Raw genomic sequence first — 26,715 nt, forward strand, 5'->3', positions numbered from 1 at the left:
CGCAGGCCTCTCACTGCTGCGGCCTCTCCCATTGCGGAGCACAGGCTCCGGAGGTGCAGGATCCGGATGCGCAGGCTCAGTGGCCATGGCTCACAGGCCCAGCCGCTCTGCAGCATGTGGGATCCTCCCAGACCGGGGCACGAACCCACGTCCCCTGCATCGGCAGGCAGACTCCCAACCACTGTGCCACCAGGGAAGCCCCCACACTTTTGTTTTAATCACAGTGTATAGGCTATAACTTAACTTTTTCTTGATGACTCACTGTTAACACTAATATACTATGCTAAAATATAGTTTTGTTCTCAGCATCTATTATGGACTTACATCCTTAAGCATCAAACCAAACCAATCATCAAACCCCTAAGACTGTGTGTTAAGAGTAAATATGGTTTTGCCACTTCTATTCAACATAGTATTGGAAGTCCTAGCCAGAGCAATTAGGCAAGAAAAAGAAATAAAAGGCATCTGCACTACTGTTGGCAGATGACATGGTCTTATATGTAGAAAACCCTAAAGATCTACCTCCCCAACTCTTAGAATTAATAAATGAATACAGCAAAGTTTCAGGACACGAAGTCAACATATAAAACATATAAAATCAGTTGTGTCTCTAGACAATAATAATGAAAAATCTGAAAAGGAAATTAAGAAAATAATTCCATTTACAACACATCAAAAAGAATAAAATATGTGGGAATAAACTTAACCACTGAAAACTATAAAATGTTACTGGAAGAAATTAAAGAAGATACAAATAAATGGAAAGATATCCTGTGTTCATGGATGGTAAGACTTAATATTGTTAAGCTGTCAATACTTGCAATATTCGACAACATGGTTGGACATTATGCTAAGTGAAATAGGCTAATCACAGAATGACAAATACTGCCTGATTCCACTTGTCTGAGGAATATAAAATAGTTTAATTCATGAATCAAAGGGTGGAATGATGGTTGACTGGGGGAGAGGGAAATGAGGAGTTGTTGTTCAATGGGTATAAAGTTCAGTCAAGCAAGATGAATAAGCTCTAAAGATCTGCTGTAAAACAATGCACCTACAGTCAATAATATATTGTAAACTTAAAAATTTGTTAAGAGGGTAGTTCTTTCCACAACAACAAAAGGATGTCAACTGCCCAAAGCAATCCACAGATTTAATGCAATCCCTTTCAAAATCCTAATGATATTTTTTGCAGAAATAGAAAAATCTATCCTAAAATCTGTATGAAATCGGAAAGGATCCTGAATAGTCAAAAAAAATCTTGAAAAAGCAGAACACAGTTGTAGGACTCATACTTCCTTACTACACAGCTTACAGTCATCAAAAGAGTATGGTACTGCCTCATGCTGGTCAGAATGGCCATCATTAAAAAGCCTACAAATAACAAATGCTGGAGAGGGTGTGGAGAAAAGGGAACCCTCCTACACTGTTAATGGGAATGCAAGTTGGTGCAGCCACTGTGGAAAACGGTATGGAGGCTCCTCAGAAAACTAAAAATAGAATTACCATATGATCCAGCAATCCCACTACTGGGCATACATCTGGACAAAACTATAATTCAAAAAGATACATGCACCCCTATGTTCATAGCAGCACTATTCACAATAGCCAAGACATGGAAACAACCTAAATGTCCACCAACAGATGAATGGATAAAGAAGATGTGGTATATATATACAATGGAATACTACTCAGCCATAAAAAAGAACGAAATAATGCCATTTGCAGCAACATGGATGCAACTAGAGATTATCATACTAAATGAAGTAAGTCAGAAAGAGAAAGACAAATACCATATGATATCACTTATATGTGGAATCTAAAATATGACACAAATGAAACTATCTATGAAACAGAAACAGAATCAGGGGCATAGAGCATGGACTGGTGGTTGCCAAGGGGGAGGGGGTGGGAGAGGGATGGACTGGGAGTTTGGGATTAGCAGATACAAAGTGGTATATACAGAATGGATAAACAACAAGGTCCTACTGTATAGCACAGGGAACTATATTCAATCCTGTGATAAACCATAATGGAAAAGAATATCAAGAAGAATGTATATATATGTATAAATGAGTCACTTTGCTGTACAGCAGTAATTAACATAACTTTGTAATTCAACTATACTTCAATAAAAGATAAATTAAAAAAAAAAGAGTGTGGTACTGGCATAAAGACAGACACACAGACCAATGAAAGAGAACAGAGAGCTTAGAAATAAACCTGGCATATCTGGTCAAATGATACTCGACAAGAATGCCAACACTATTCAAAGGGGAAAGGAAAGTCTTCAACAAATGGTGTTAGGAAAACTGGATATCCACATGCAAAAGAATTAGATTGAGCCCTTATCTTACACATCATACAAAAATTAACTCAAAATGTATCAAAACCTAACCATAAAAGATAAACCTATTTAAAAAAACTTAGAAGAAAACACAGGGGAAAAGTTTCATGACACTGGATTCGGCAATGATTTCTTGGCTGTGACACAAAAAGCACAGGCAACAAAAGAAAAAAATAGGTAAACTGGATCTCATCAAAATTTAAAACCTTTTGTGCATCAAACGATACTATCAGCAGAGTGAAAAGGCAACGCATGAAATGGGAGAATATATTTTCAAATCATAATATCTGATAAGGGACTTCTATCCTGAATATATAAAATACTCTTACAATTCAACAATAGAAAGACATATAACCCAATTAAAAAATGGGCAAAGGATTTCAATAGACTTTTCTCCAAAGATATAAAAACAGCCAATAAGTACATGAAAAGATACTAAACATCACTAGCCATTAGAGAAATGCAAATCAAAACCACAAGATACCATTTCACACCCATTAGGATGACTATTATTTAAAAAACAAAACAGAAAATAAGTGTTGGCAAGTTTATGGAAAAACTGGAATGCTTTACATTGTTGGTGGAAATGTAAAACGGTAGAGCCACTGTGGAAGATGGTATGGCAGTTCCTCAAAAAATTAAACACAGAATTACCATATGATTCAGCAATTCCATTTCTGGGTATATATCCAAAGGAATTGAAAACAGGGACTCATATTTGTACACCAATGTTCATAGCAGTTTTATTCACAATAGCCAAAAGGTGGAAACAACCCAAGTGTCCATCGATGAATGTGGATAAAAATAATGTGATATATACATACAATGAATTTTATTCAGCCTTAAAAGGGAAGGAAATTCAGATGCAAGCTATCACATGGATGAACCTTGAAGACATTATGTTAAGTGAAAATAAACCAGTCACAAAGAGACAAATATTGTATGATTCGACTTATATGAACTACCTAGAGTAGTCAAATTCATGGAGAAAGAAAGTAGAATGGTGGTTGCCAGGCGCTGGGGGAAGAGGAAATGAAGAGTTAACCGTTTAATGATTATGCAGTTTCAGTTTGAGAAGATGAAAAAATTCTGGAGATGGATGGTGGTGATGGCTGGGCAACAGTGTGAATGTACTTAATGACACTGAACTATATATTTAAGAATGGTAAAAATGGTAAATTTTATATTATATATATTTACCACAACTTAAAAAAAAACAGTAAACATGGTACAAGAGAAGTTCTACTGTGAGTTGTTAACTTTTCGTTAGAATGCACTCCACACCCCACCCTCATCCCTTGAAGTTAATCCAGAGCAATGTTTATATCTGGCCACTCAAAATAATATGCTCATTTTGCAAGACAGACTCATTTGACAGGAATTACAATATCATATGTCAATGTTTGATGGGTGTTTTCTGGGTAACCTAAACACTGACCAATTGCACTATCTCTACAGAGCCTGCCCTTACCCTAACATGCAGTCAGTGAGCCATCTCAGTCAAGTGACATTTAATAGGGTGCTCAGTCATTGTGTATGAGCAACAGAAGAAAAGGATGAGTTATTGTCCTAAAGTTGCAGAGAGAAAAACAGAACACATAAGCCTTCCCATGAACTAGGGTTGCCAGATTTAGCAAATAAAAATACAGGACACCCTGCTGTTTATCTGAAATTCAAATTTACCTTGGCATTCTGTATTTTATCTGGCAACACTCTGAAGTATTGGAAGTGAAGAAAAAATAAATCAAACAATCCAGAGTGTTTTGGGGCTACTGAGGTCTTAACAGGGATCCTAGACAGGGAAAAGTAGAAAAGCCCATTAAAAACATATTGGTTAACAAAAAAAAAAAGTACTGGTCTCCAGATACCATGCCCCTGCTTAATTCAGCTTAGGAGCTCTTTCCTGCTTTCAGTATCACTTTGTAAAGTTACAAAGATAAGTCAGAGAATGGTAGAAAGAAAAAGTAAAGAAGGATAAATCAAAGTTAGAAATGGGTGAGAACATACCCAGCTTCCAGTTAGGCAGGCCTTGCCTCAAAAAGGAACCTTAAACATTTAACAAAAAGGAACCTTAAACACTTAACATAAAAATCAGAGGAAATCAGATTCTGACCTGGCTCAAAGCAGAAAAGAAACAATGATGGTGAGTGTGCTATAGTCATACAGTAGGAGGGACACGGGTAGCAGAACACCAGAGAGAGTGGTGGGATCTCCCCTCTCCCCTAAACCGTATCACTGCTTAATTTCCACGGAGCCTGCTAAGAAACTCCAGTCACTATTTTACCTAGTAATATGCTGAGCCCCAGTGACAATAATGCCACTATTAGTCAGGCAACTACTTAGCTTATAAACTCCCGCAGCTTGCCAGCCATTGTTTCATCACTCAGCAATATCATCCACTTCCCCACGGAACCGGGGCCAAAACTGAGGTCGCCGAACCCTGTCTTAGCTTCAGGAAACTGAATCTGTTCAGGTCATCCTCTTAGGAATCAACAAAAACAGGTTTCAGGCTTTCTGTTCTTTGAGAATCCCATCTTTAAAAGGCCTGTGTTCTTGTTTATTACTGACACTGTTCACATAGCAGTAACCCCTGCCTGATTCTGGTCTAATGAGATATAAATGGCCCATATGACCTGATCATACTTCAGTAGTATTTAGGAATCTTTCATATTTCTCACACTAGGCCAGCCTGGGATGTCTACCCCTCCAGTGGAGGAAAGGGGAGGGGAGGTATCCAGGAGCTAAAAGGGTAAAATAACTGAGGTCATTCCTCCAACCTGTCCTGAAGCACTAGCTGACCAGCTACAGTGAGTAAGGTTTAAAGACTGTGGCTAGTCTCCACAGTTCTTCTTTAGAGGGAGCAGTTAGTCGCTAGGGCAAGAGGAGGGGCGTCACCTGGGTAAAGCTCTTTCAAGATTATCTGGGCAGCCTCTGAGGCACACTGACCAATAAAAATTTCTGCAGCCTTGGCCCTGACTTTTTTTTTTTTTTTTTGTAAACAGAACATAAAGGGAAATCAGCTGATAAATAGAAGCTTCTATGTAAATGACATTAGATGCATGAATTGAGACTGAATATGTTCAGTTCTATGCTCCCAACATAAGCACCACAAGTAATCCCCTAGATGCCCTTCCTTTTTTCCCACTTCATGTAACTAGTGACATTTTTCCCACTAAAGCACTCTGCCTCACAGCCTCTGCATTGGTCTCATTCATTCACCCACCCATTAAATATTTACTGAGTGCTACCATGTGCCAAGCACTGTGCTGGGCGCTGGAGATACAAATTAATAATGTACGGTCCTTGCCTCCAGGGCAGTCCCATGGTGTCCTCAGGGCCAGCCTGGTAATCCCAAGCCAGCCCTGGGCAACGGGAACACGGTGCCCTTTGCAACAGGTAAGAGCGGTAGCAGGGGACTGGCAAACTGCCAGTCCAAAGGTTTTCCCAAGGTAAAATGGGATGTGAGAGCGATCCCAGCCCGGCTCAGGCAGACACCAAGTTGGGAAGCAGGGGCCAAAGGGGCGGAGGGCGCAAAGGACCCGGTTGTGCGGAGGACCCCGCCGCAGTCGCCGGGCTGAGTGCTAAGCGGCCGCGCTACCCCAGAGCCGTCACTGGAGATGTGGGTACAACGATGACTACTGGGCGCGAGTCAGCTGAGGGGGTGTCTCCGAAGGGACACTTTGAGGAGACAGTTGGGGTGGATCTGGGGTGACGCCCAAAAGGATGGTTGGTCCTGGGTGTTTGAGGGTTCGGCGGATGCCAGAGCTGAAGGGTCAGGACAGGACTGAAGACGAGGTCGGTCCAGAGGGTCGAGGAAGACCGGAGGGTGAGGTTGCGGCGACGAGGGGGAAGGGCGGAAGGGAAGGGGCGCTAAGGGTTGGATAGGTGGGCAAACTGAGGGCTTTTCTCCTAAGGGATCATTTGGAACGCGAGGGCAGTGGGTCTCCGGGACTTCTTCCGATCCCGAAGAGACGTCCTACCTGGTTTCTCGCCTCAGTTTAGTCCTACGGCGTAGGCGGCGGCGTAGTCTCGCGCCCTGCAGGGGTCGTGTTGCAGCCTGGACCAGCAGGCGCCCCCCTTCTCTCAGACAGCTTGGTAACGTCCGGTCCCCCCTGCAGCTGTGGCGCCGATGGTCCGATCTGAATTGCCTTCATGCCGCCCCTCAGGACGGCCAGTGGTTCGGTCCGCTGTGGGCCAGCGGGTGCTCGCCCACCTCCCCGCTCCTGCGGCTATGCGCGCAGCGAGTCACGCGCAGTGCTTTCCCGCGAGGGGAGCGAGCGGCGAGGCTTCAGCCGTGGCCCCGCCTTCTGCGGCGGCGCCCCGCCCCTTCGGGGGTGGTGCCGGGCTAAGCGGGCTGGGGTGTACTGGAACCCGGAGAACCCTCGCCCGCAGCCTAATTGCCCTGTGGAAGGCAGGTACATTTGCGCATCCACCTTAGCCTAATGCCGCGATTCTCTGCCCGACACCGCAGTAGAACCTCTTGGGAAAAACAGAAAAACAAAACTAAAGCCTGACCTCAGCCGAGACCAGTTGAACTGGAAGCACGGGTAGGGTGGAGTAGGGGTGGGATGGTGCCCAGCCTTGATATTTTTAAAAGCACCGCATGCGTAGCCAGGGTTAAAAAGCCCGGTAAAACCTAGAACGGACAAAGACTGTCTCCTTTGGCTAAAAATTTAGTCAGGCTTTTCTGGGTCTGCCCTGGACTTAGGTTGACTTTGGGCTTTCCTCTTTGTCCTTGTAGAATCCAGTTTGAGCAAGGATCTCACTAAATCAGTTTATTGGAAGTTCTCCGCCCTTGGTATCTGACCATCCTTGGTGTCTTATCACCTTGGCCTGCCTTCAGCACGAATTCTGTTGAGTTGGTCTACCAAGAATCCCCCTTACCCCTGATGTTTCTTCTTAGTAACTGCTATGATCATGTCCCTCCAAAATTCAGATGTTGAAATCCTAACCCCCAAAGATTAGTAGGTGGGGCCTTCGGGAGGTGATTAGGTCATGAGGAGCTCTCATGATTAGGATTAATAGTTTTATAGAAGAGATCTCACAGAACTCCCTAGCCCAGTCCTCCAGGTGAGGAAATCTGTGACAAGAGAGCACTTAGCAACCATGCTGGCACCTTGATCTCAGACTTACAGCCTCCAGAACTGTGAGAAATTTGTTTATAAGCTACTCAGTCTGTGTTGTTTTTTGTTTGTTTGCTTGTTTTGTTTGGCCGCGTCGTGGGGCATGCAGGATCTTCGTCCCCAACCAGGGACCGAACCCGTGACCCCTGCATTTGGAGCACAGAATCTTAACCACTGGACCACCAGTGAAGTCCCTATGGTGTTTTATTATAGCAGCCAGAGCAGATTAAGGCTGTAATTTTCCACCCACTGACCCCTACCCTGCTCCTTGGCTAATAAATTACCACTTGTCTTTGTTGGGGTCTGAGTTGAACTCAATCTCTCCCCCACTGCAGCACCCATTGCAGTGGTTCCTATAGCTACTTCATGGTCCCTGCCCCCCTCAGCCCCCGTAAATAATATCTGCCTTACCATCTTTAACAAGTGTCATGAATAATTTTTACTTTAACGGAACTCATGCACTTCCTGCTCCTAGGCAGGGTGTATGTGGGACATTGAGGATTGTGTTGTCTTCTTCTATCCAAAGAGGGGTGGGGACAGGTGGTCATTCAACAAATAGTTATTAGAACCTCACTAGGTTCCATCCTCTGTGAAAGAGTTGAGACTGAGACCCTGTGCTCTTCCAAGACCCAGGCTTGTTGGGTCAAGGAAGCAGATAAATGTCATACTGTGTAATGCATCCTCAGGCTTCACAGAAGGCATGTGAGCTGAGCTTGGAAAAATGAGTGGGAGGTAAAGGGTGTGAAGGAATCAGCATGTGCAAAAGAACAGAGGGGCAAAACAACTGATATGATTGAGATGTGGGACGTGATGGAGAGAGCACAGCAGAGATGGTCAGGGGTGTGATAATGAAGAGCCTTCCATGACATACTAAGGAGTTGGGACTCATCCAGCAAGCAGTGGAGAGACACTTTATGTGAAGGCAGGAATGGTAAATCAAATATGAATTTTCGAACTACAATTCTGGGGGCAAAGTGGAGAGGGCTAGGACCAGCCAGGGAGACCAATGGAAATCTGGATGTTTGTGCAGTTAAATGGTGCAGGGTGGGGACTTAGCCTAAACTAGGCCAATTGGAATCCCTTCCCTGAAAATTTGGATTTGGGGGAGAGAGAATTACACCCTTACTCATTGTTAGACTTATAATGGAAATTTGAGAGTGCCGAGTGACCATCTTTTACTTGTCAAATGGCCTGAGTAGCAGAGAAAACCAGTTTGCTGAGAAGTATCAATCTGTGGCCTAGAGAGGAGTCAAGTCTAGACACAAAGAGACCACTCCCCAGCAGCTGGTTCTGCTTCTTACTGAGGCGAGCTTGATTGTTGCCCTAGGTTGATGGCATATCCTTCTATCCATTCATATAGTCTCATTTTTGGCTTCAGCAAGTGGGGGTTACTTCCCGTTATTTGTGTTAAGGGATAATTTTTCAAAAAGGTAAAATCATGAATCTTATACAAATATAAAATAAATCTATATTAAACTCACTAATTAATGAGAGAACCAGTAAGACACTAAGACTGGTTCACATGAGTATTTGACTTTTAGAAATGTAAATTCTCTACCAGACAAAATTAATTTGCATCACTGGGAATAGGAATTATTTGCATTGTTATGGGCAAAAATATTTTGCATTATTATCAGTATTTGAACAGATTTGAACTTAAGAAATCTCACTCTAGTTGGAATGTAGATATTGAATTAGAGGAAAGTAAAGAGACCAGTTAGGAGACTGTGGTAATTATGATGAGAAATGGGAGGGTCTGAATTAGGACAGTGGCTGAGGGGTTAGATAAGAGGAGATAGATCTAAGAGAGATTAAGGGTATAGAATCTATAGCAGTGGTCCCCAACCTTTTTGGCAACAGGGACCAGTTTCGTAGAAGACAGTTTTTCCACGAATGGGGGTGAAGATGGTTCAGGCGGTAATATGAGCGATGGGGAGCGGCAGATGAAGCTTTGCTCGCTTGCCCACCACTCACCTCCTGCTGTGTGGCCTGGTTCCTAACAGGCCACAGACCGGTACCGATCTGCAGGCCGGGGATTGGGGACCCCTGATCTATAGGACTTAATGATTAATGTGTCATTGGGGGGTGGGGGTAATGTAGAGTGAATAGTCTAGCATGACTCTCAGGATCCTCCAAATGCTGAGTTTTCTCCAAAACTCTTTGTACATATCTTAGAAGATTTGGAGCTAGAATTACAGGGAAATGTTGGGGCTAGGACAATGCTCCCTTGTTTCTCTGTTTCTGGCAGTGGTAAATATGGTTATTTCCCCCACAGTTTCTTATAGAAAAAGATGTTAAGGATGAGCCAAATGGTCCCTGACCTTTCCCTGTTCCTGAGAAGCTGTAGATGAGGAACAAGTATAAGCCTATGTAAGCTGGAATCACCTCTCTGTTTTTGCTATTGGCAGCTATCCCATCTAGCTCAAGTGAAAAGATCTCATCACCAACTCACCTTCAGAAAACCCCTCATGGGGTGCTCTCCTGGAATGAAACAGTGTCTTGTCTGTTTCCCTTTGGACATCTGCTTTATTCTTCTCTCTATAGACTAGACACATTGGCGTACTTATCTTCATACTTATAGCAAGTCATGGCCACTTTAAAACGGAGGCCTCTCTTCCTGAAACTATATGACCTTTTAGTAACTATTCTCATCACTGACTTAGTTTCTTGGAATTCTAATTCCCAGAGAGAGCAGGTATATTGGGATTATATATCCACTCTTCACCAGTTGTGGCTGGGAGTAGTGGAGTCAACTGGCACAAATAGGGGACGACCTAGACCCACCCCATCATCAGGAGCTGTGTGGGAAGAGTCAGTAATCTATGGATTTAGCACCATTGAGTAAGTCAATGGGCTCATTTGATAAACCAGTACCTGCATCTTCTGTAGCCCACCCACAAAGTCCTTTGGTTTTATCTTCAAAATATATCCTCTATTCATCCACTTATTTTTTCACTGCTTCCACCCTAGTCTAAGCCACCACCATTCCATGCCTAGACAACTGTAACTGCCTCCTAAATAGTCTCCCTGATGTCACTTTTGCACTCCTATTGCCCATAGAATAGCCGGACCAGTCTTTTCAAACTGGCCTTAAAGCCCTCCACTGCTTCTCATCAGACCTATCTAACCACACTCCCCTTTGCTCACCATGTTTTGTCCACATTAGGCTTCTGTTTCTTATATACAAAGCTTGCTCCTGTCTTCAGGACTTTACACTACTTACTCTGCCTGGCATGTCTTTCCATTAGATTTTTGCAAAGCTAGATCCTTCTAGTCACTTAAGTCTCATGTCACATGTTATTTCCTCAGAAAGTCCTTTTCTGACTACCAAATATAAAATTAGCTACCCCTCCCCCCTCACAGCCTCTCACTGTTAAAGCAGCTGTTGCAGTATCTTCATAGCACTTATTATCTGAATGATCTTGTTTACTTTGACATTGGCTCTTCTACTAGAACATAAGCTTCATGGTAGCAGAAACCTTTTTTGTTGTCTTTCACTGTATTGGCAGCATCTAGAACAGTGCCCAGACATGGTAGATGCTCAATAAATATTTGTTGTATATGGGTGAATGTGATGAAAGGGAGTGTGTGTGTGTGTGTGTGTGTGTGTGTAATTGGAACCTTGAAAGAATGGAATTTGTGGGGTCAGTTTAACTATAAAACCATTTTATTTTGTTTTCTACTCTTTTAACCTATTTATGAGACTTTTACTTCATGAATTTCCTGGTCAATTTTAGGTAGCAATCAGTACTTGTTACTTTAAGTTTCACTTGAATAATTAAGATGTCCACACTAATGAAATTATTTTTTAAACTTCTTACTTTAAAAATAAAGCGTTTCCCATCTCTCAGCTTGGCCCTATTGCAGGTGGCCATGTTCAGTGGGGCTTAGTAGATGTCTATCATTTCCCACTATCTCTTTCCCATGCCCCAGTTTGCTAATCTTCTTTCTCCAGGGTTTGAGCAGGGTGGAGGGAGAAGAAGGTTCTTACTTGACTAATACTGTCATAAACTAGTTTTAGTGTTTGGCAGGTATCTAAACCTGACAGGAAATTGGGTGTCAGTGAAGGCTCCCAGAGGAAGTGACCAAAGCCGCTGAGATTGAAGATCAGATACACATTAGCTAGATAAAGGAAAGAATATATTCTAAGAGGAGAGAACAGAAAGGGCCAAGGCACAGTGGTTTCTGAAGATAATGGAACCTTTGGGGAATTGCAAATAATTTAGTGTGTGCAGCAGAAAGTGGCGATGAAGCTGGGGAGGTAGGCAGCACCAAGGCAGGAAAGCTATGATGATTCACTAAAGGACTTTAAACTGGCAAATGACATGATCTGATTTGTATTTTTGAAAAATCACTCTCTGTGGTGTGGATCATGGATTGGAAAGAAGCACAATCAAAGGCAGGGAGACCTGAGAGGAGGATGTTGGCATAATCTAGGCAAGAAACAATGAAATCAATGGGATTGGGAACAAATAGGAAGAGAAAGACTTGAAGACATTTCTAAGACAGAGTATATGGAACTTGGTAACAGAATGGATTGGATTAGAGGAATGGAAGGGAGCTGTCCAGAAAGACTTCCAGTTTTTTGGTTTGAGCTACTGGGTGGTAGTGCTATTCAGGGAAACAAGAAAAATAGTCAAAGAAGCAGATTTAAATATTCTTTCATTTTATTTGTTCATTTATTCAGTAGACATTTATTAAAGGCCCATTATATGTTATGAATAGATAAGTAAATCAATGATTACAATGCCCTGTGATAAGTGTCACTGACAGAGGTATACACAGGGGAGCAGTTGAATAAATAGGACAGATATACAAAAGTCACACTGAGGAATTAGGGTAAGCTCTTGCAGGAGACAATGCCTAATCCGAGTTTTTATATATGGTTAAAAGATGTGGTCATACTGAGGCCAAGATAGAGTTTAGGAGCAGGGGGAAAAACTGGAATGGAAGTGAAAACGTAGTTGGGGGGGGAGGGAAATATTGGTCTCGTTCAAAAGGGGTCTATAGACCAATGATATTGCTTGGCCTAAGTTATTATCACTGGGGCCCTAACAGACAATACAAATCTCTCTACTCGAAAATCAGCAATTTATTACTTATCTATAAACTTGTTAGAAGCAATTTCCCAAGTACATACAATTTCTTCTCAAAATAATTTTATGGAATGAAGACAAATGTTCACCAATTATGGCTTATGTCCCTCAAGAAAAGATTTTTTTAAATCCCCTGCAGTCTCCCCCTCCCAGTTCTGAGGCCTGAAAAGGTATCAGTTCTTGGGTCAAAGGGGTCAAAGAGAAGAGAAGGTGGCAAAATCTTGAGCTGTCCTATCAAGGCAGGAACCACCTCCATTCTTTCTTTGGTCCAGAAACTCTCCTTTAGCTTCTTATGACCAACTTTTCATAGCTGCCTCTTCCTTTTGCTACCCAGGCCCTGAATCCCTCAGATAAACCTGAGAAGGGTACCTGGGTGAATATGTTTGTGGGGAGCCCTGGCAAAATTTATGGTTGCTCTGGGTATGGGAAATAGGGCCCAAACTAAGATTCTTAGGTCCTATTTTCTTTTCCCTTCCCCACATTCCCCCTCTTCACCCATTATTTCCACATTTGCTTGTATGGATTAAAACTTGGAAGGGCTGGTAGAGGGAGGCCTGACATCGCTTTTTCTTGAAATGCTGTAACTCTGACAGATGTCTGGGGGCCCTTTACCTTTCCTTGCCTTACCTGGGCATAGCCTTCTAGGGAATGAAGAGGCTGAGCCCCTGGAGTGAGAGTGGAAGAACAGGTTTATGCTGGTTTCCAGGGATTCTAATCTCTCCTTATTAAGTTGTGTGAATACAAGGGAGGAAGAGCAATGACTGACTCCTTTAGGGCTTCTGTAAAGGCCTCTACTTTTTAAAAGGAAAGCTGTTTTTCTTGGACATTTTGGCCCTCATTGTCTTGCCGGAAGTGATGAGGGCCCCAAAGCCCTGTTTGTGGGAGAACGCATAGGCAGAACGTTGAGAGCTTGCATGTTTCCGTTTGGTCCGGCTTGGGTGTGGCAGTGGATGTCTCATGCAATGATGAATTCTGTCAATAATCTAAAGCCAAAGCATGGGGCACAGGGTTTTTAATCCACAGAAGCAAAGGCAAAGAGGGTCATGAATTATATCTGGGTAGATTCCCTGTTCCACTCACCTCGTCCACACTGACGGGCCAGAATAGTGGTTTGAGAAATTGGTACCCAATCACAGGCAACATACAGAGGACCACACTGAGGACAATACCCAGCCACATTTGCGGCAGGTTCAGAGTGTTCCTGGCCACACCTGTAAACAATGAGCCAGAAGGGAAAGGCAGAACCAGAGCCTAGAGGAAGGGGGCTGTCAGCCAGAACTTAGGTCTATCTCTTCAGTCCAAAGAAAGAAGTTATTGATTTGGAGACAGTTAGTCTCCTGAGAAATATAAATGTGAAAGGATTGCACTGAGGTTAGGTCCTTGGTGCAGCCAAAGTCACTGTGAATTCACATGCCTTTGTCTCCCTCTAAAGGCCGGGCAGGGCAGGAGAGGTGGGGGTAGGTTATAGGAATCCTAGAGCATTGGCCTGGACACAAAAATGCGATAGAGGGTTTTAGAAGGGAAAAATGAGTGGCTTGACAGGAGGTAGAAGCCAGCTACATCTACACGTCGACTCTGTCTGTATTTTGTCCTCATCACAGTGGAGATGAGAGAGAGGGAAATTAATGTGGGAGATAAGAAGGCAGTATGCCACAGTAGAAAGGACATTGGACTGGGAACCAGGAGACCTAGATTTGAGTTATTTTTTAAAAACCTCCAGTCTCTAAAATGGTATAATAATCCTTGCCCTGTCTGTCTCACAGGATGCTTGTAGAGACCAAATTAGGTAAGAAGCTTAAAAATATCTTAGAGACTCTAATGAGGTAAAATATTTCACCCAGCTAGATTTTGAGTCCTTTTAGGGCTGAGACCATGTCATAATCATATATATATATGATATGTATATATATAATATATATATGATATATATATGACAGAGCCTAACACATAGTAATAGCTGCTCAGTAAACATTTATTAAACAAATGTACTTGGTTCACACTACCACCCCCAGCCCCAGCCCCTTGCCACAGACTGGGCAGAATCTTACCTAGGAACTGGAAGATGTTGGGGAACATTAGGCACAAGCCATCACTGTACAGGAAGAATAAGATGCAAAAGTAGAAGCCCAGGCTACCCCAGGTGAAGATGTGGCTTATCATTGTCCAGTAGGTTGTCTCCAGGGCAATCTGAAAAGCACCCTCTTATGTTCATTAGTCTACAACCTGGGACCTGTCAGCCACCTCCCTTCTCCAATTTTGTAAAGGAGGATGCTCCCTTCCCACCTTCCCTCCCTCCTTCCCTTCCTCTCTTCCAGACAGGCTCCCCACCCAATCCCCTTACCCCACCACTGGCCACACCTGCACTGTGGCCACGCAGAGCAAGGAGGTCTGCACTATCATGGAGAAGGACTGGTAGTCGGAGATTTCCTTCCCATCACTGCGCACTGAATTGTAAACGGTCCCCATAGGGATAAAGAACAGCACTAAGGAACTGTAGATCCCATGCATCAAACACTTCACAAATTCCTTCTTGTTGAAATAGAGGTTGTGCTGGCCTGGCTCATACAGCTCTGGGAAACGTAGGCTCCATGTTTCATTCACATCCTGGAAGCACCAGAGGGTAAGAAGGAAGGCTCAGGGTCTCTCCATAGAAGATCCCATTTCTAACAGACTAGAGGCTTCTCCCCTTACTGAGTCTGCTGTTAGGCTGCCTAGGAGTTTCCTCATGGATTACTTGAGAAGTGGAACCAGAGAACAGAGCAGTGACCACAGACCCTTCCTAAAGTCCTACTCTCCAGGCAAGGATATACGTGGTGGAAGAAAGCTAGAAGGGCAAGATGTGGAGTTAAGAAAGGGGGCAATTAGGATTGGGAATAGCTGAAGGGAGGACTGGAGCTTGGGATGGGGAAGGCAATTGGGACATGAGTCCCCAGTTTTAAGTGTTCCTTTAGTTGAATATCCTTTGTGTCAAAAGCCAGTTGGAAGAAAGTGGGAAGCCAATGGAGACAAGTTAGTCCCTTAGAGGTATCTGTGTTCTGTGATGCTGCTCCCATTCCCATAGCTACTGGGAATTCAGGTGAGGGAATTCTCTGCGTGGATGACATTGGATCATCTTTATCTGCTAAATCCAAAACTTTGGATAACAAAGCTGGAGGCTTGTTTTGAGATGTTGTGGATCCCTAGAGTTAGACCATTGAAGCTGGATAGGACTGTTGAATGACATAACTCAGCCCCCTTGTTGCTCTGAGGCTGTCAGCTACTTTACGGAGAATTTCCCTTCCTACCCCGATGGAGACCAGGAACCATGATCCCATGATGTCTTCTTTCAGCTACCTTATTCCTCTTTGGAGGCCCCTTTTCTATTCCATGTGCCCAGGACTGGAGATTGGGTAGAAGAGGAGGGAGAGGTAGGGCACCAGGACCCTCAATGCCCAGGGAATTTCTGAGAGGGCTAAATGGTATCCCCTAGGCTGACTCCCTATGATTCAAGGCATCATATACCCATACTCCCATGTTTGGCCTTCAGGATTCCCACCTAGGCCTCCCTGAATTGGCTTATCTCATTATCTCTCTATGGGTCGCTCCTTTCTTGAAGCCCCTTGCTTTACCTAGTCCTGCACCAATAACTCTATTTCCTTTCACTTTTTTACACACTCGATTTACTCTGCAGCACAATTTCTGTGTTTCTCTCTACAAAGATAAAATTCACACAGGAAAACTTGGATTTCTACAACTGATGTTTATTCTCTGTGGCAGAGGATTCTTTACTTTATCCAATGATACCTCTGTAGGTGATCAGCTCCCTCCCTTGCTCTGTAAATTATTCCATTTACATTTGACTTTGTAGAGCTTGGCTATTGCTGTCCTCCTCACTCCTGGGAATACTCTTCAAGGGCCCGGGGGCTTCAGCCCTAACAGGCTTGCTGCTGGTCTTACCTGGTCAAACAGACTCAAGCCCAGGACAGGGAGGGAGGTGTAGACCAGGTTGTAGAAAGTGATAAACCAGGTATCATAAACTGTCTGGAAGAATACCAAGGAGATTTCTTAGACTCTTCTCTTCTCCAAAGTCTCAGCTCCACCTCCCAGGTCCAAGAGAAGCCCTTCTGCCCTCCACCTACCCATCACCATACCAACCTAGAGCAGGATTTGGATTTCCGAAATCTGACTGAGGAGGCTGACCCCAGACTCTGTTTGGTCCCTGGGTCCCAGGCTGGGGTAAGTCCACATCAAACTTGTTTGTGGCCAACCTGACAAGGCTGATTTAGACCAACCCCACCATGACCTGTACTGCTCCTCCCTACACAGAAAGGACCCAGAGTGGCTGCTAGGGAATGCTAGGTGTAGCCCTGCACTCCCAGGCATGTAAGCCTCTGGGTTCTTTATCTGCTTATGGCATTCAGTAGTTTCTATAACCCTGGACATTTTCTAACACTGGCAAGCAGAACAGACCCGATGACCCTTCCCCAGCTGGGTGCTTCATTCTGGGCCTAGAGAGGGCTCCTTTCTTTACTAACCACAAGAGGTCAGCAGTAACACATACATACACATACACCTCCCACAAACCAGGCTGGCTTTGTTAGACACTAGGGGTAGACAAGCCTACTATTGTCTGCTGACTGGTCTGTTTCCCCTGGAGCCCAAGGTAACAAAGGTAGTAGGGATCTCCCAAGATAATCATTCCTGAGGTTGTTTCTCTTTGGGAATCCTTGAGAGACTCCTGAAAAACTTCTCATAGGAAAAGGGACTTCTCGTAGAACATCAACATCCAAGTGTCACCTCTCCCCACTTGTGGGGGAGGCTTCATATTCATTAGAGGAAAGATAGGGTGTGTTTGGCAGTGTGGTATGTCTGGGTGAGGAAGGAGAAGTAAAGGGAAGCTGTGTTTCCAAGTATGGCTACAGGTAAATGCCAGAACTAGTCTGTCTGGCAAGACCCAAAGGCCCCTTGAGACTTAGCCTGTTCCATAAAGATTACTCTGGACCCTAAAAACCCTCCCAGATCCAGGAATCTCACCCCCACCCCCATTACATATGTTTGGAAATTCTAGGTCTCTGTGTCATGGAAAAGATGAAAATATCTCATGGGAGAGTTCTGTTGGTAGGAGTCAAGGCCAAGTCAGAGCCAGGACAGAAAAGTTAGTGTTTAGAAATCTAAGGTTAAGTGTCGGGTTAGGAGATGGGATCATCATGGGTGAGGAGTTTAATGGATAGATGACAGCACGTCATACACACGTCTCTAGAGGAGAAAAGGGGTTTGAACTGGTTGAAGTGGGGGGCGATTAGAAAAGACCCAGTTGACGAGAGTGGGGAATGCCACTTGACTTCCTACCTGTGCAGAGAACCCGCTGTAGAAGGCATACCAGAAGTGCACCAGAGTGAAGGCAAAGTTTTTGTAAAAGAAGTAGCTGAGAAACTTGCACATGCGATTATAGGACCAGCGGCCGTGGACCAAGAGTAGACGCTGAAGATAGCGGAACTGGGAGAAGGCGTAGTCACTGTTGAGCATGGCCTGCATTCCCTCCTGGCCATTGATGCCGACTCCAATGTGGGCAGCTGCAAAGAAACCCCAGAAACTTCTCAGCCACAGAGCTTGTCTTCTGGGCTCCCGGCCTGGGAAGTGCCGGGGAAGTGTAAAAGGAAGGCTGAGATCATGTTGCATAAGCCCCTTATTTTACATTTGAAAAACACTGGTGGGCCCAGCTCAAGGTGGCACTCACTTATGGAGTCTTTTCTCCTTAGTGGATTGCCCCTCCCCCACAAGTCAGACAACAACTCCTTCATCTGCCCTTTGTTTCGGATGCTGCCACTCAAGAACGCCACGTACAGCTAGTACTAGAAAACTGTCCTTGATGGTTTTGCACCTACTATAGCCATCTGGGCTCTTCCCTACTGCCCAGATGCTGAGGTAAAAATTTCTTGTTATCTCTCGAAGTCACTTAAATCAATTAAAGATGCAGGATGAATGTCAACCTAACATAGTTTTTAATTACCTAAGTTTACCTAAGGAGCCAAAATCCAACTGTTGGGAGGAATACGTGATGTACATACTTTGTTAGTAAGAAACGAGTTCTTCAGGAAGCTTAAGGTGACTTTTTCTGGATAAAGCAAGGATTATGCTTGATGGAAGGTAAGACTTAAGTTTCTAAAAGTTTTAATCAGTCTGTTGTAATATAGGCCAAATTCTTTGATCTTCTGGTATATACCTATTACATTGCTTAACAGAATAACTGAAACCTCTAAGGCTCTAAAAGCCAATGAAGTTCTAGAAAGTGGGGAAAAGAGCAAGAATACTTCCTAGTATTGAAGCCGAGGCTGGAATATCTGCTAGTGTTTCCAGTATGGGGAGAGAGGTTGGACTAGAGGACCCCTAGATGTTATCCATAACTCACAGAACCACAAGTTGCTGGAGGCTAACAACATTCAGCTGAAATTAGCACCAGTTTCAGCCATTTGCTTCTGTTGGTCCGAAGCATCAGTAAGTTTGCTGTTCTTCTCCAGCCAGGGGAGTCAGGGCAAGCTCTTGGGAATATTGCCTCAGAGAGGAAAATATCCCTGCATCAGGCTGCACAGCTAATTCCCTGGTTGGGCAGCCCTGTAGTCTGTCTAACATTGCTCAGCCCTACAGCCTTCAAAAAAGGAACAGACCACGACTCCTGCCCAGGGGTCCTTTCTGTGGGCTTTGATGCCATCTCAGAAAGATGGCGTTGTAGTTGCACAGCCTGTTGTTCTGTGAATATGCACACGTGTTCTTATTGGAGCCATGGGTATCTGAGTGTGTGTGAGTGTTAACGTACATGAATCTGAATGTGTGTGCATGACTGTGGATGTGGGCTGGTGTAATGATGTGTAAACAAGTGGGAACTGAGGTGTAGAGGAACACGAATGAAGCTGCAAAACACTATAAATGTACAATACATATGATATGCAGGAGAGTGAGCCAGCAACACAGTGCCACCCAGATCAGTTTTGCCCATGGAAGAAGGGAAGAGCAAGCCCGTGGCTAGGCACTACAGCCCCTCCATCCCTCACATGCCTTTGATCATGCTGACGTCATTGGCCCCATCCCCGATGGCCAGTGTCACCACCTTCTTGTACCTCTTCACCAGCTCTACCACCTGGGCCTTCTGAAGGGGTGTCATCCGGCAGCAGATCACTCCCTTGCACATGCACGCCGTTCGCAGCAGTTCCAACTCCAGGTTCCCTTCTAGAGCGTGGGCCTGCAGCACCAGGACACACCCACATTCCAGGCTGCCCCAAGACTCTTGGGACAGAACCTTCCTAGGCCCTCTCCTTCCCCTCCATACTCCCCTGTCAGGCAGAGCTTCTCCCCAGGTGCTCCACTCCCAAGGGCAGCCAAGCCCGCAAGTCAGTTCTAGGCATCCTGACCCAGCCTCCAGTGGAAAACCAGTGAGGGTCTCTCACTGGGTCAAATCAATTGACTGGGTTATAAGGCCAAGTGATTTTTTGGAGGACCTGGTTCTGCTCACTTCCCCCCTTCCCCTATGTGATGGGCCACATCAGTAGTGAAGAATTTGGATAAGAAAGGACTATGCCCTGGGCTTCTCTTTCCTCGTTATTCCTGCCTAGAGAAGGCTGGGGAAAGGTGTCTGACAGGCAAGGGTACCTGAAGGAAGAGGGAATAGGGTAACTCATGGAATAGCAAAAGGATCTTGAAATTTCCCTGAAGTGGGTTGGACCTAGGAAAAAATTCCTTGGAAGAAGAGAACAGAGTTGTAGGTCTGTGTTGCCCACCAGACTGTAGCCATTGATGATCAAGCCGTAGTTGCCATTGGGCATCTCCTCGGGTATTTTGAAGGGCATTCGGGGATTTGTGGTGAGGTAACTGTTTACCGGGTCGGATTCCAGTAGAGACTCAGGTTTCATCTTTTCCCTTGCTGACCTGAAAGCCAAGAGTAATGGTTAGTGTCTGATCTGAAGCCCCAGAGCTTAGGAAGGAAAATGTGTCCTCTGCAGAGCACCTCCCAGGGCCTCATACTCAACTGCTTTCTGAGACCTGCCACTGCCTTAGGTCCCAGACCATCTACATACAACACTTCTCCACCTCCACACTCCAACTCCTTGAGCCCTAATGCTTCTTCACAAAATTCTCTCGAATATTTTAGGTTTTTTTGTTTTTCCCTCCCCCATTTCTTCTCTGTTCCTTCTGGTACTGTAGGAGCCATACTGGGTGAAGTGATGGGTGGGAAATCTTGGTTCCAGGGACAGGCTGTGGCAGCTCTCCCATCGTACCTGAGTTCTTGCCGAACAGTCTCATCATCCTTGCCTTCCACGATAAACATCCCATCCATTTCATCCTCAAATATGTTACAGGCATAGGCAATGTTCACAGCAGTCTCTGCAGGGCAAGGGGGAACACAGGTCGCATTTTGGCTGGAACAGGGTCTTTACAGTGTACAGGTACAAAGGCACTAAACAGTGGCCTGCAGAGCCCATATGTCCATATTTGCCATGGATGCAGTCAAAGTGTGTTTTTCGTGAGCCAGTGGAGACTATATTCAAACATCCAGAGGAAAATGTCTACCTGGTACAGACTTGCAAGTTATTTATCAATAACTAGGATCATTCTGGCTTAGCTTTCTCTACAAAGCCTTCCCTTATTTCTTAAAGCAATTCCTGTCTGTATTCACTTCCGGCAATCTGGGTACATTTCCTTGAACAGCACTGTGCCTGTTTCTATGCTAGATTTTATGGGGGACTGAGATATATTTAGGTTGTAGTCTTTCCTTTACATCAAGAAATCTTGAATTTGGAATAAAGTCATACTAAGGAAAACAATTTTTTTTAATTAAGTCCTGAACCTTGGCTACAAGTAGTATCAAAATTCAGAGAAGAGATTGCAATTGTCTTAGAAAGTTTCTTATAGCAAGGCCTTAAAGGATGAGTAAGATTTGTTTAGGGGGAAAAAGAATTTCAAATGGGGAAACAATCCAAACAGAGGGCATAGAATAGGAATTGGTTCGGGACATAATGAAGATATGGTCACATTATGATGGAGATAAGGATGTGTAGGTAGCAACAGATTATCAAGGTCTTGAAGTCCAGACAGTGGAGTCCGACTTTACCATGTGAAGTTGCTGTAGGTACCTGAGTAGAGGAGTAACATCACAAAAGCAGTATTTTAGGAAGGTTAAACTGATGGTTGTACATAGGCTATATTGAAATTAATAAGGTCAAGAGACAGATCAGTTCAGAAGTTTCTGCAGAAGTACAGCCAACAGGGGACAAAGGCTAAACTAGGGTGGTGGCATAGTTAAGAGGATTTTCAGAATTAGTGGAACATGGTAAGAGAGTAAATCTTTGGGACAACAGAGAGGGTATAGTCAAAGACAACCCTGAAAGTTTTTAGCTTGTGAGTTCCTGGATGACAGAGGCCATGTCTGACTGATTCATCTCTGTGTTCTCCATGCCTAATACAGTATCTGGCATAAAGTACTATATATGCTTAGCAAATTATATGCAAGACTGGGAGTGAAGGTGTCCTCTAAGGACTTGACCTGGGTTATAAGGTATTTGTCAAATAAATGGCTAAGAAAAAAAGGAAATGAAAAAGAAAAAGAAGAAATGGCTAAGGTGGACAGGGAAGAGAATTGGTCAGGCAAGGAGCTCCCCTTTACCTTGCTTATCTCCAGTTAAAACCCAGATTTTAATTTTGGCTTTCTTCAGGGTGATAATCGTCTCGGGTACTCCATCCTGCAGCTTGTCATCTATGGCTGTGGCCCCTAACAGCTTTGAACAGAAATATCAGTGAGTGAGGCAAAGGAAGAGGCTCACTGCATTTAGTGGTACCCAACAACTCGACTGGCACCTCAGCATCCTCTTTAGCAAGCTGGCTGTGTCCTGGCGCGAGGACCCCAATGGTATGAAACTCACTACACTCTGCCCCTCAACAGACAGCTTTACAACCACACACTGAAATCACATTTAGAAACATAGAATATAAGGAACCAAAGGGGGAAAAGACTTGCCCAAGTCGTACATGAAGCTTTGTGCCACCTCTAAATCCTCTGTTTCTCAACACACTCTCACTTCTCCCTTGCTTCACAGCACGTTTCCTGGCTTTGGTCTCCAAAAGCAGTGGGTCCCAGACAAGGGATCCCCAAATCCAACTCCAGTTTTTCTTTCAACTCTAAAAGGGCTTGGATGAACTTCATTTGTTTGTACCTACTGAGGGCCTCTAAGGTTTTCAAGGCCTTTCCCACACTACATTGAAAGTATGTTGGTCCAACACCATGCCGTCTCTCAGTGATACCCTAATAGTACCGACTGAACACAGGGATGGGCACCGGCACTGGGTCTGAGGAACTGACAGCCGGACAAACTACTGACTGATTTCTGCGAGGCCTCTAAAAGGACAGACTAGAAATACTAACCACAGAACTGACTATGGAAGGAGATTTGTGACCTTTGGGATCTCTGAATTTTCCCATTTGGTATCAGCAATTTCTCTTTTTATAGCAGAGCCTGTATCAATCTGGTCAAAAATCTTGGGGTCATCTTTAACTTCTTTTATCATATTCTATAATCTAAACCATCAGCAAATTCTGTTTGTGCTACTTTTAAAAGTGTACAGAATTTGACCATTTCTCACCACTTCCACTACTTCTATCTGGTCCAAGCCATTATCATTTCTCACCTGTACTATTACAACTACTTTCTTTCTTTCCTTTTTTATTGGGGTATAGTTGTTTTACAATGTTGTGCTAGTTTCTACTGTACAGCGAAGTGGAGTTCCCTGTGCTACACAGCAGATTCTCATTAGTTATCAATTTTATTCATATTAGTGTAAATAGGTCAATCCCAATCTCCCAGTTCATTCCACCCCCCCTTCCCCCCCTTGGTGTCCATATGTTTGTTCTCTACGTCTGTGTCTCTATTTCTGCCTTGCAAACCGGAAAAGCAACTACTTTCTAAATGGTCTCCCTGGGTCTGCATTTGCTCCCCTACAGTATAATCTCAACATGGCAGCCAGACTGATCATTTTAAAAGCTATCACATCACTTCTCTGGTTGAACTCTTCAACTGTTTTCCATGGCTCACTATAAGTCTTTATACGGGCCTGTCAAGACCCCTTACTGCTTCTCTGTTTCATGTCCTTTTATTGTCTCCTCCTCACTTACACTGTACCAGCCACATGAGCTGCCTTACTGTTCTACTAACAAATTAGGTCTGCTCCTATTTCAGGGTCCTTGTTCTTGCTGTTCCTTCTTTCTGGAAAACTGATTCCCCGGAGATCTGCTTGGTTTGCTACCTTCTTCAGGTCTCTGCTCAGATGTCTCCTTCATAGTGAAGACTAAGCACCCTATTTAAAATAGCAATTATACTCTACCCTCTACAATACACACACATATGCTGATACTCCCTACCTTTCTTCCTGGCTTTATTTTCTTCCATAGAACTGTCATCACCTAACATACTGTATATATATTAGTTTTTTGTCTGTTTTGCCTACTACTACATGCTCAGGGCTTAAAACAGTACCTGGCACATAGGAGGCACTTAATAAATATGTTGAATGAATGAGTGAACATTATTGTCTTGATTATTCCATCAATTAGTTCTGGATCATCTAATTTGTACATTATTCAGACCCTGATTTCTTCCAGATTTCTTAGCTTCTGTGGACAGCTTTGGGATAAGAAACACTACAAGAAAGATGAAATTTACAAGTACATTCTTTCCTTATTTATGGATTTCAAAGATCCAAGATATCCTGAATCAGCTTGGATTCCAGTATCTAGTATCCAGAGAGCCTGAACCTATGATTTGCTGGAACCCATTCTCAGAGCCCTTGCTCAGTCTCCCGACTGCTCCCCCGCCCCCAATCCTGCCTCCAATCTGTCCCTGGCTTCCTCACACTAACCATCAGGTCTTTTTCGATCTCTTCACAGACCATTGATATTTTATCTTCCCGATTCTCCAAAGACAGATAGGCTTCACTGTGCTTCCTGCTCCAGTCCTGGAAGAATGCATTGTCCAGTTCTCGGTAGGCCACCATGAGGGTGCGAAGGCCATCACTGGCAAAATCCTGGAAGACATGTGTGCACTTGGGCTGGGTTAGGGCTGAGTTAAGGAATGACAGAGTAACCCCACAGGCTCCATCTGCCTGCAAGATAGGGTTTATTGGTTAATATCACAGGGCTAGTACCTAGCCTAACCAGAAAGCGCCTGTTCAGTTTTCTCAGTCAAACGTCCTAAGGATGGTGCCAGCATAGCTGGGGATAAAGGCTGAGAGTACATCTGAGAGACAGCAGATTCTAACTTCCACCTGTGGTTAGGTAATTTGCTGTGCGACCCTCGTAAAGAATGACGCCTTCTAGATTTATTTCTTGTAAAATTGGGATAATAATTCACCCTCTAAAGAGAAGATAATGATGTCTATAAGATGAGAAAGAAGAGAGTAATAAAGTACAAAGGGGGCTTCCCTGGTGGCACAGTGGTTGGGAGTCCGCCTGCTGATGCAGGGGACATGGGTTCGTGCCCCAGTCTGGGAAGATCCCACATGCCGCGGAGCGGCTGGGCCCGTGAGCCATGGCCGCTGAGCCTGCGCGTCCGGAGCCTGTGCTCCGCCATGGGAGAGGCCACAGCAGTGAGAGGCCCGCGTACCGCAAAAAAAAAAAAAAAAAGTACAAAGGAATTCTTATAACAAATAATCAAGGGTGTTACTGTTTTTTTACAGGCTAACATTTATTTATTTTCATCTCTCCCTGCCTTTGTTCATCAAGTATTCAATGGGCATCTCAAATAGCAAATTTGTGTATTTGTCTACAGCTGGGTGGCTCAGTTAATTAGTCATTGCCAGTAGCGTTAATGAGGCCACTGCTGAAATGCTCTCTGGGTGAGTCAGCATCTTTTGCTCTTTGGCCACCAATATATCCTAACCACGCATAGCTAACTATCTTACGGAAGTATACTCTTGGTTATAAGGAAAGCTAGGTGAGAGTGTGGGTAGTTTAGGGCACAATTCATATTTAACTGAAGGAGGGTTAGAAGCAGATTTTGTGTGTTGAGAATTGAATAACAATTCTACATAATCACTGTTTTGTTTTTTTTTTTTTTTTTTTAGATGCTGCACTGTGCGCGGCACATGGGATCTTCTTAGCTCCCCGGCCAGGGATCAAACACGTGCCCTCTGCAGTGAAGGTGAAGTCTTAACCACTGGACTGCTAGGGAAGTCCCCATAATAACTTAATAGTGAGCTTCAAAATAATTCACTTTGGCATTATAAGAGCAAAGAGAAACAGAATTTATCATCTTGATATTTTGTTCTTAGTTCTCTGTGTAACGCCTGAGTACTTCATGTTAGCTGTCAGGTAAAATTAATATAAGGCAGTATCTGCAGAGAATGCTATCTCTTAAACCTCTGTACTGTTGGCAGGTGAAGCTATAAAAAAGAAGGCTGAGAGAAGATCTCAAGAGACTTCTTAGGAAGGAAATATCTCCATACTGTTTTCCATAGTGGTTTTACCAGTTTATATTCCCACCAACAGTGTATGAGGGTTCCCTTTTCTCCACATCCTCTCCAACCTTTGTTATTTGTCTTTTTGATAATTAAAAATAGAATCACCATATGATCCAGATCCAGCTATTCCACTTCTGGGTATTTATCCAAAGAATATGAAATCACTAATTCAAAAAGATACATGCACCCCTGTGTTCACTGCAGCATTATTTACAACAGCCAAGATATGGAAACAACCTAAATGTCCATTGATGAATGGAATACTACACAGCCACAAAAAGTAGAAATCTTGCCATTTGTGACGAGATGGATGGACCTTGAGGGTATTACGCTATGTGAAATAAATCAGATAAAGAAAGACAAAACACCAAACGATTTCACTTATATGTGGAATCTAAAAAACAAACAAATGAACAAACAAAACACAAACTCATAGATACAGAGAACAGATTGGTGGTTACTAGAGGAGAAAGGGGTTGGGGGGGTGGGTGAAATAGGTGAAGGGGGTCAATTGTATGGTGATGGGTGATAACTAGACAAAGTGGTGATCACTTTAAAGTGAATACAAAAATCAAATTATAATGGTGTACCCCTGAAACTTATATAATGTCATCTACCAATTTTACCTCAATAAATAAATAAATAAATAAATAAATATATTCAGCAATTT

The 26,715-nt window shown here is 43.8% G+C and overlaps 2 protein-coding genes and 1 long non-coding RNA gene across 12 annotated transcripts in view; 1 reads left to right on the forward strand and 2 right to left on the reverse strand.

The window, feature by feature from the left end:
* The window catches only part of RUSC2 (RUN and SH3 domain containing 2), a 57,511-nt gene extending 50,933 nt beyond the window's left edge, over positions 1–6,578 (reverse strand). Inside the window, exon 1 of one of the 2 annotated variants that reach the window (XM_067744016.1) lies at positions 6,328–6,576. The gene's annotated coding sequence lies outside the window, so the exon portion shown is untranslated. Of the gene's footprint in view, positions 1–6,327 lie in introns of both variants that reach the window. The other variant, XM_067744021.1, reaches the window with a different exon arrangement.
* On the forward strand, positions 6,018–26,159 carry LOC137227721 (uncharacterized). Its single transcript, XR_010944969.1, has 3 exons — positions 6,018–6,173; positions 24,475–24,569; positions 25,650–26,159. It is a non-coding gene; the product is annotated as an uncharacterized lncRNA (long non-coding RNA).
* Positions 12,550–26,715, reverse strand: part of LOC137227719 (phospholipid-transporting ATPase FetA-like) — a 76,296-nt gene continuing 62,130 nt past the window's right edge. For 6 of the 9 annotated variants that reach the window (XM_067744023.1, XM_067744025.1, XM_067744027.1 and 3 more), the window contains 11 exons: positions 24,447–24,611; positions 22,201–22,312; positions 20,816–20,921; positions 20,318–20,465; positions 19,599–19,782; positions 17,895–18,118; positions 16,503–16,586; positions 14,925–15,170; positions 14,615–14,753; positions 13,647–13,777; positions 12,550–13,549 (listed from right to left, as the gene is read on the reverse strand). In XM_067744023.1, the coding sequence (XP_067600124.1) occupies positions 13,358–13,549; positions 13,647–13,777; positions 14,615–14,753; positions 14,925–15,170; positions 16,503–16,586; positions 17,895–18,118; positions 19,599–19,782; positions 20,318–20,465; positions 20,816–20,921; positions 22,201–22,312; positions 24,447–24,611 (1,731 nt within the window). In that variant the 3' untranslated portion in view covers positions 12,550–13,357. Of the gene's footprint in view, positions 13,550–13,646; positions 13,778–14,614; positions 14,754–14,924; positions 15,171–16,502; positions 16,587–17,894; positions 18,119–19,598; positions 19,783–20,291; positions 20,466–20,815; positions 20,922–22,200; positions 22,313–24,446; positions 24,612–26,715 lie in introns of those variants that run through there. The other 3 variants (XM_067744026.1, XM_067744030.1, XR_010944968.1) reach the window with 3 other exon arrangements.

This window comes from Pseudorca crassidens, chromosome 7, assembly GCF_039906515.1.
Source record: "Pseudorca crassidens isolate mPseCra1 chromosome 7, mPseCra1.hap1, whole genome shotgun sequence".
In the NCBI taxonomy this organism is placed as follows: domain Eukaryota; kingdom Metazoa; phylum Chordata; class Mammalia; order Artiodactyla; family Delphinidae; genus Pseudorca; species Pseudorca crassidens.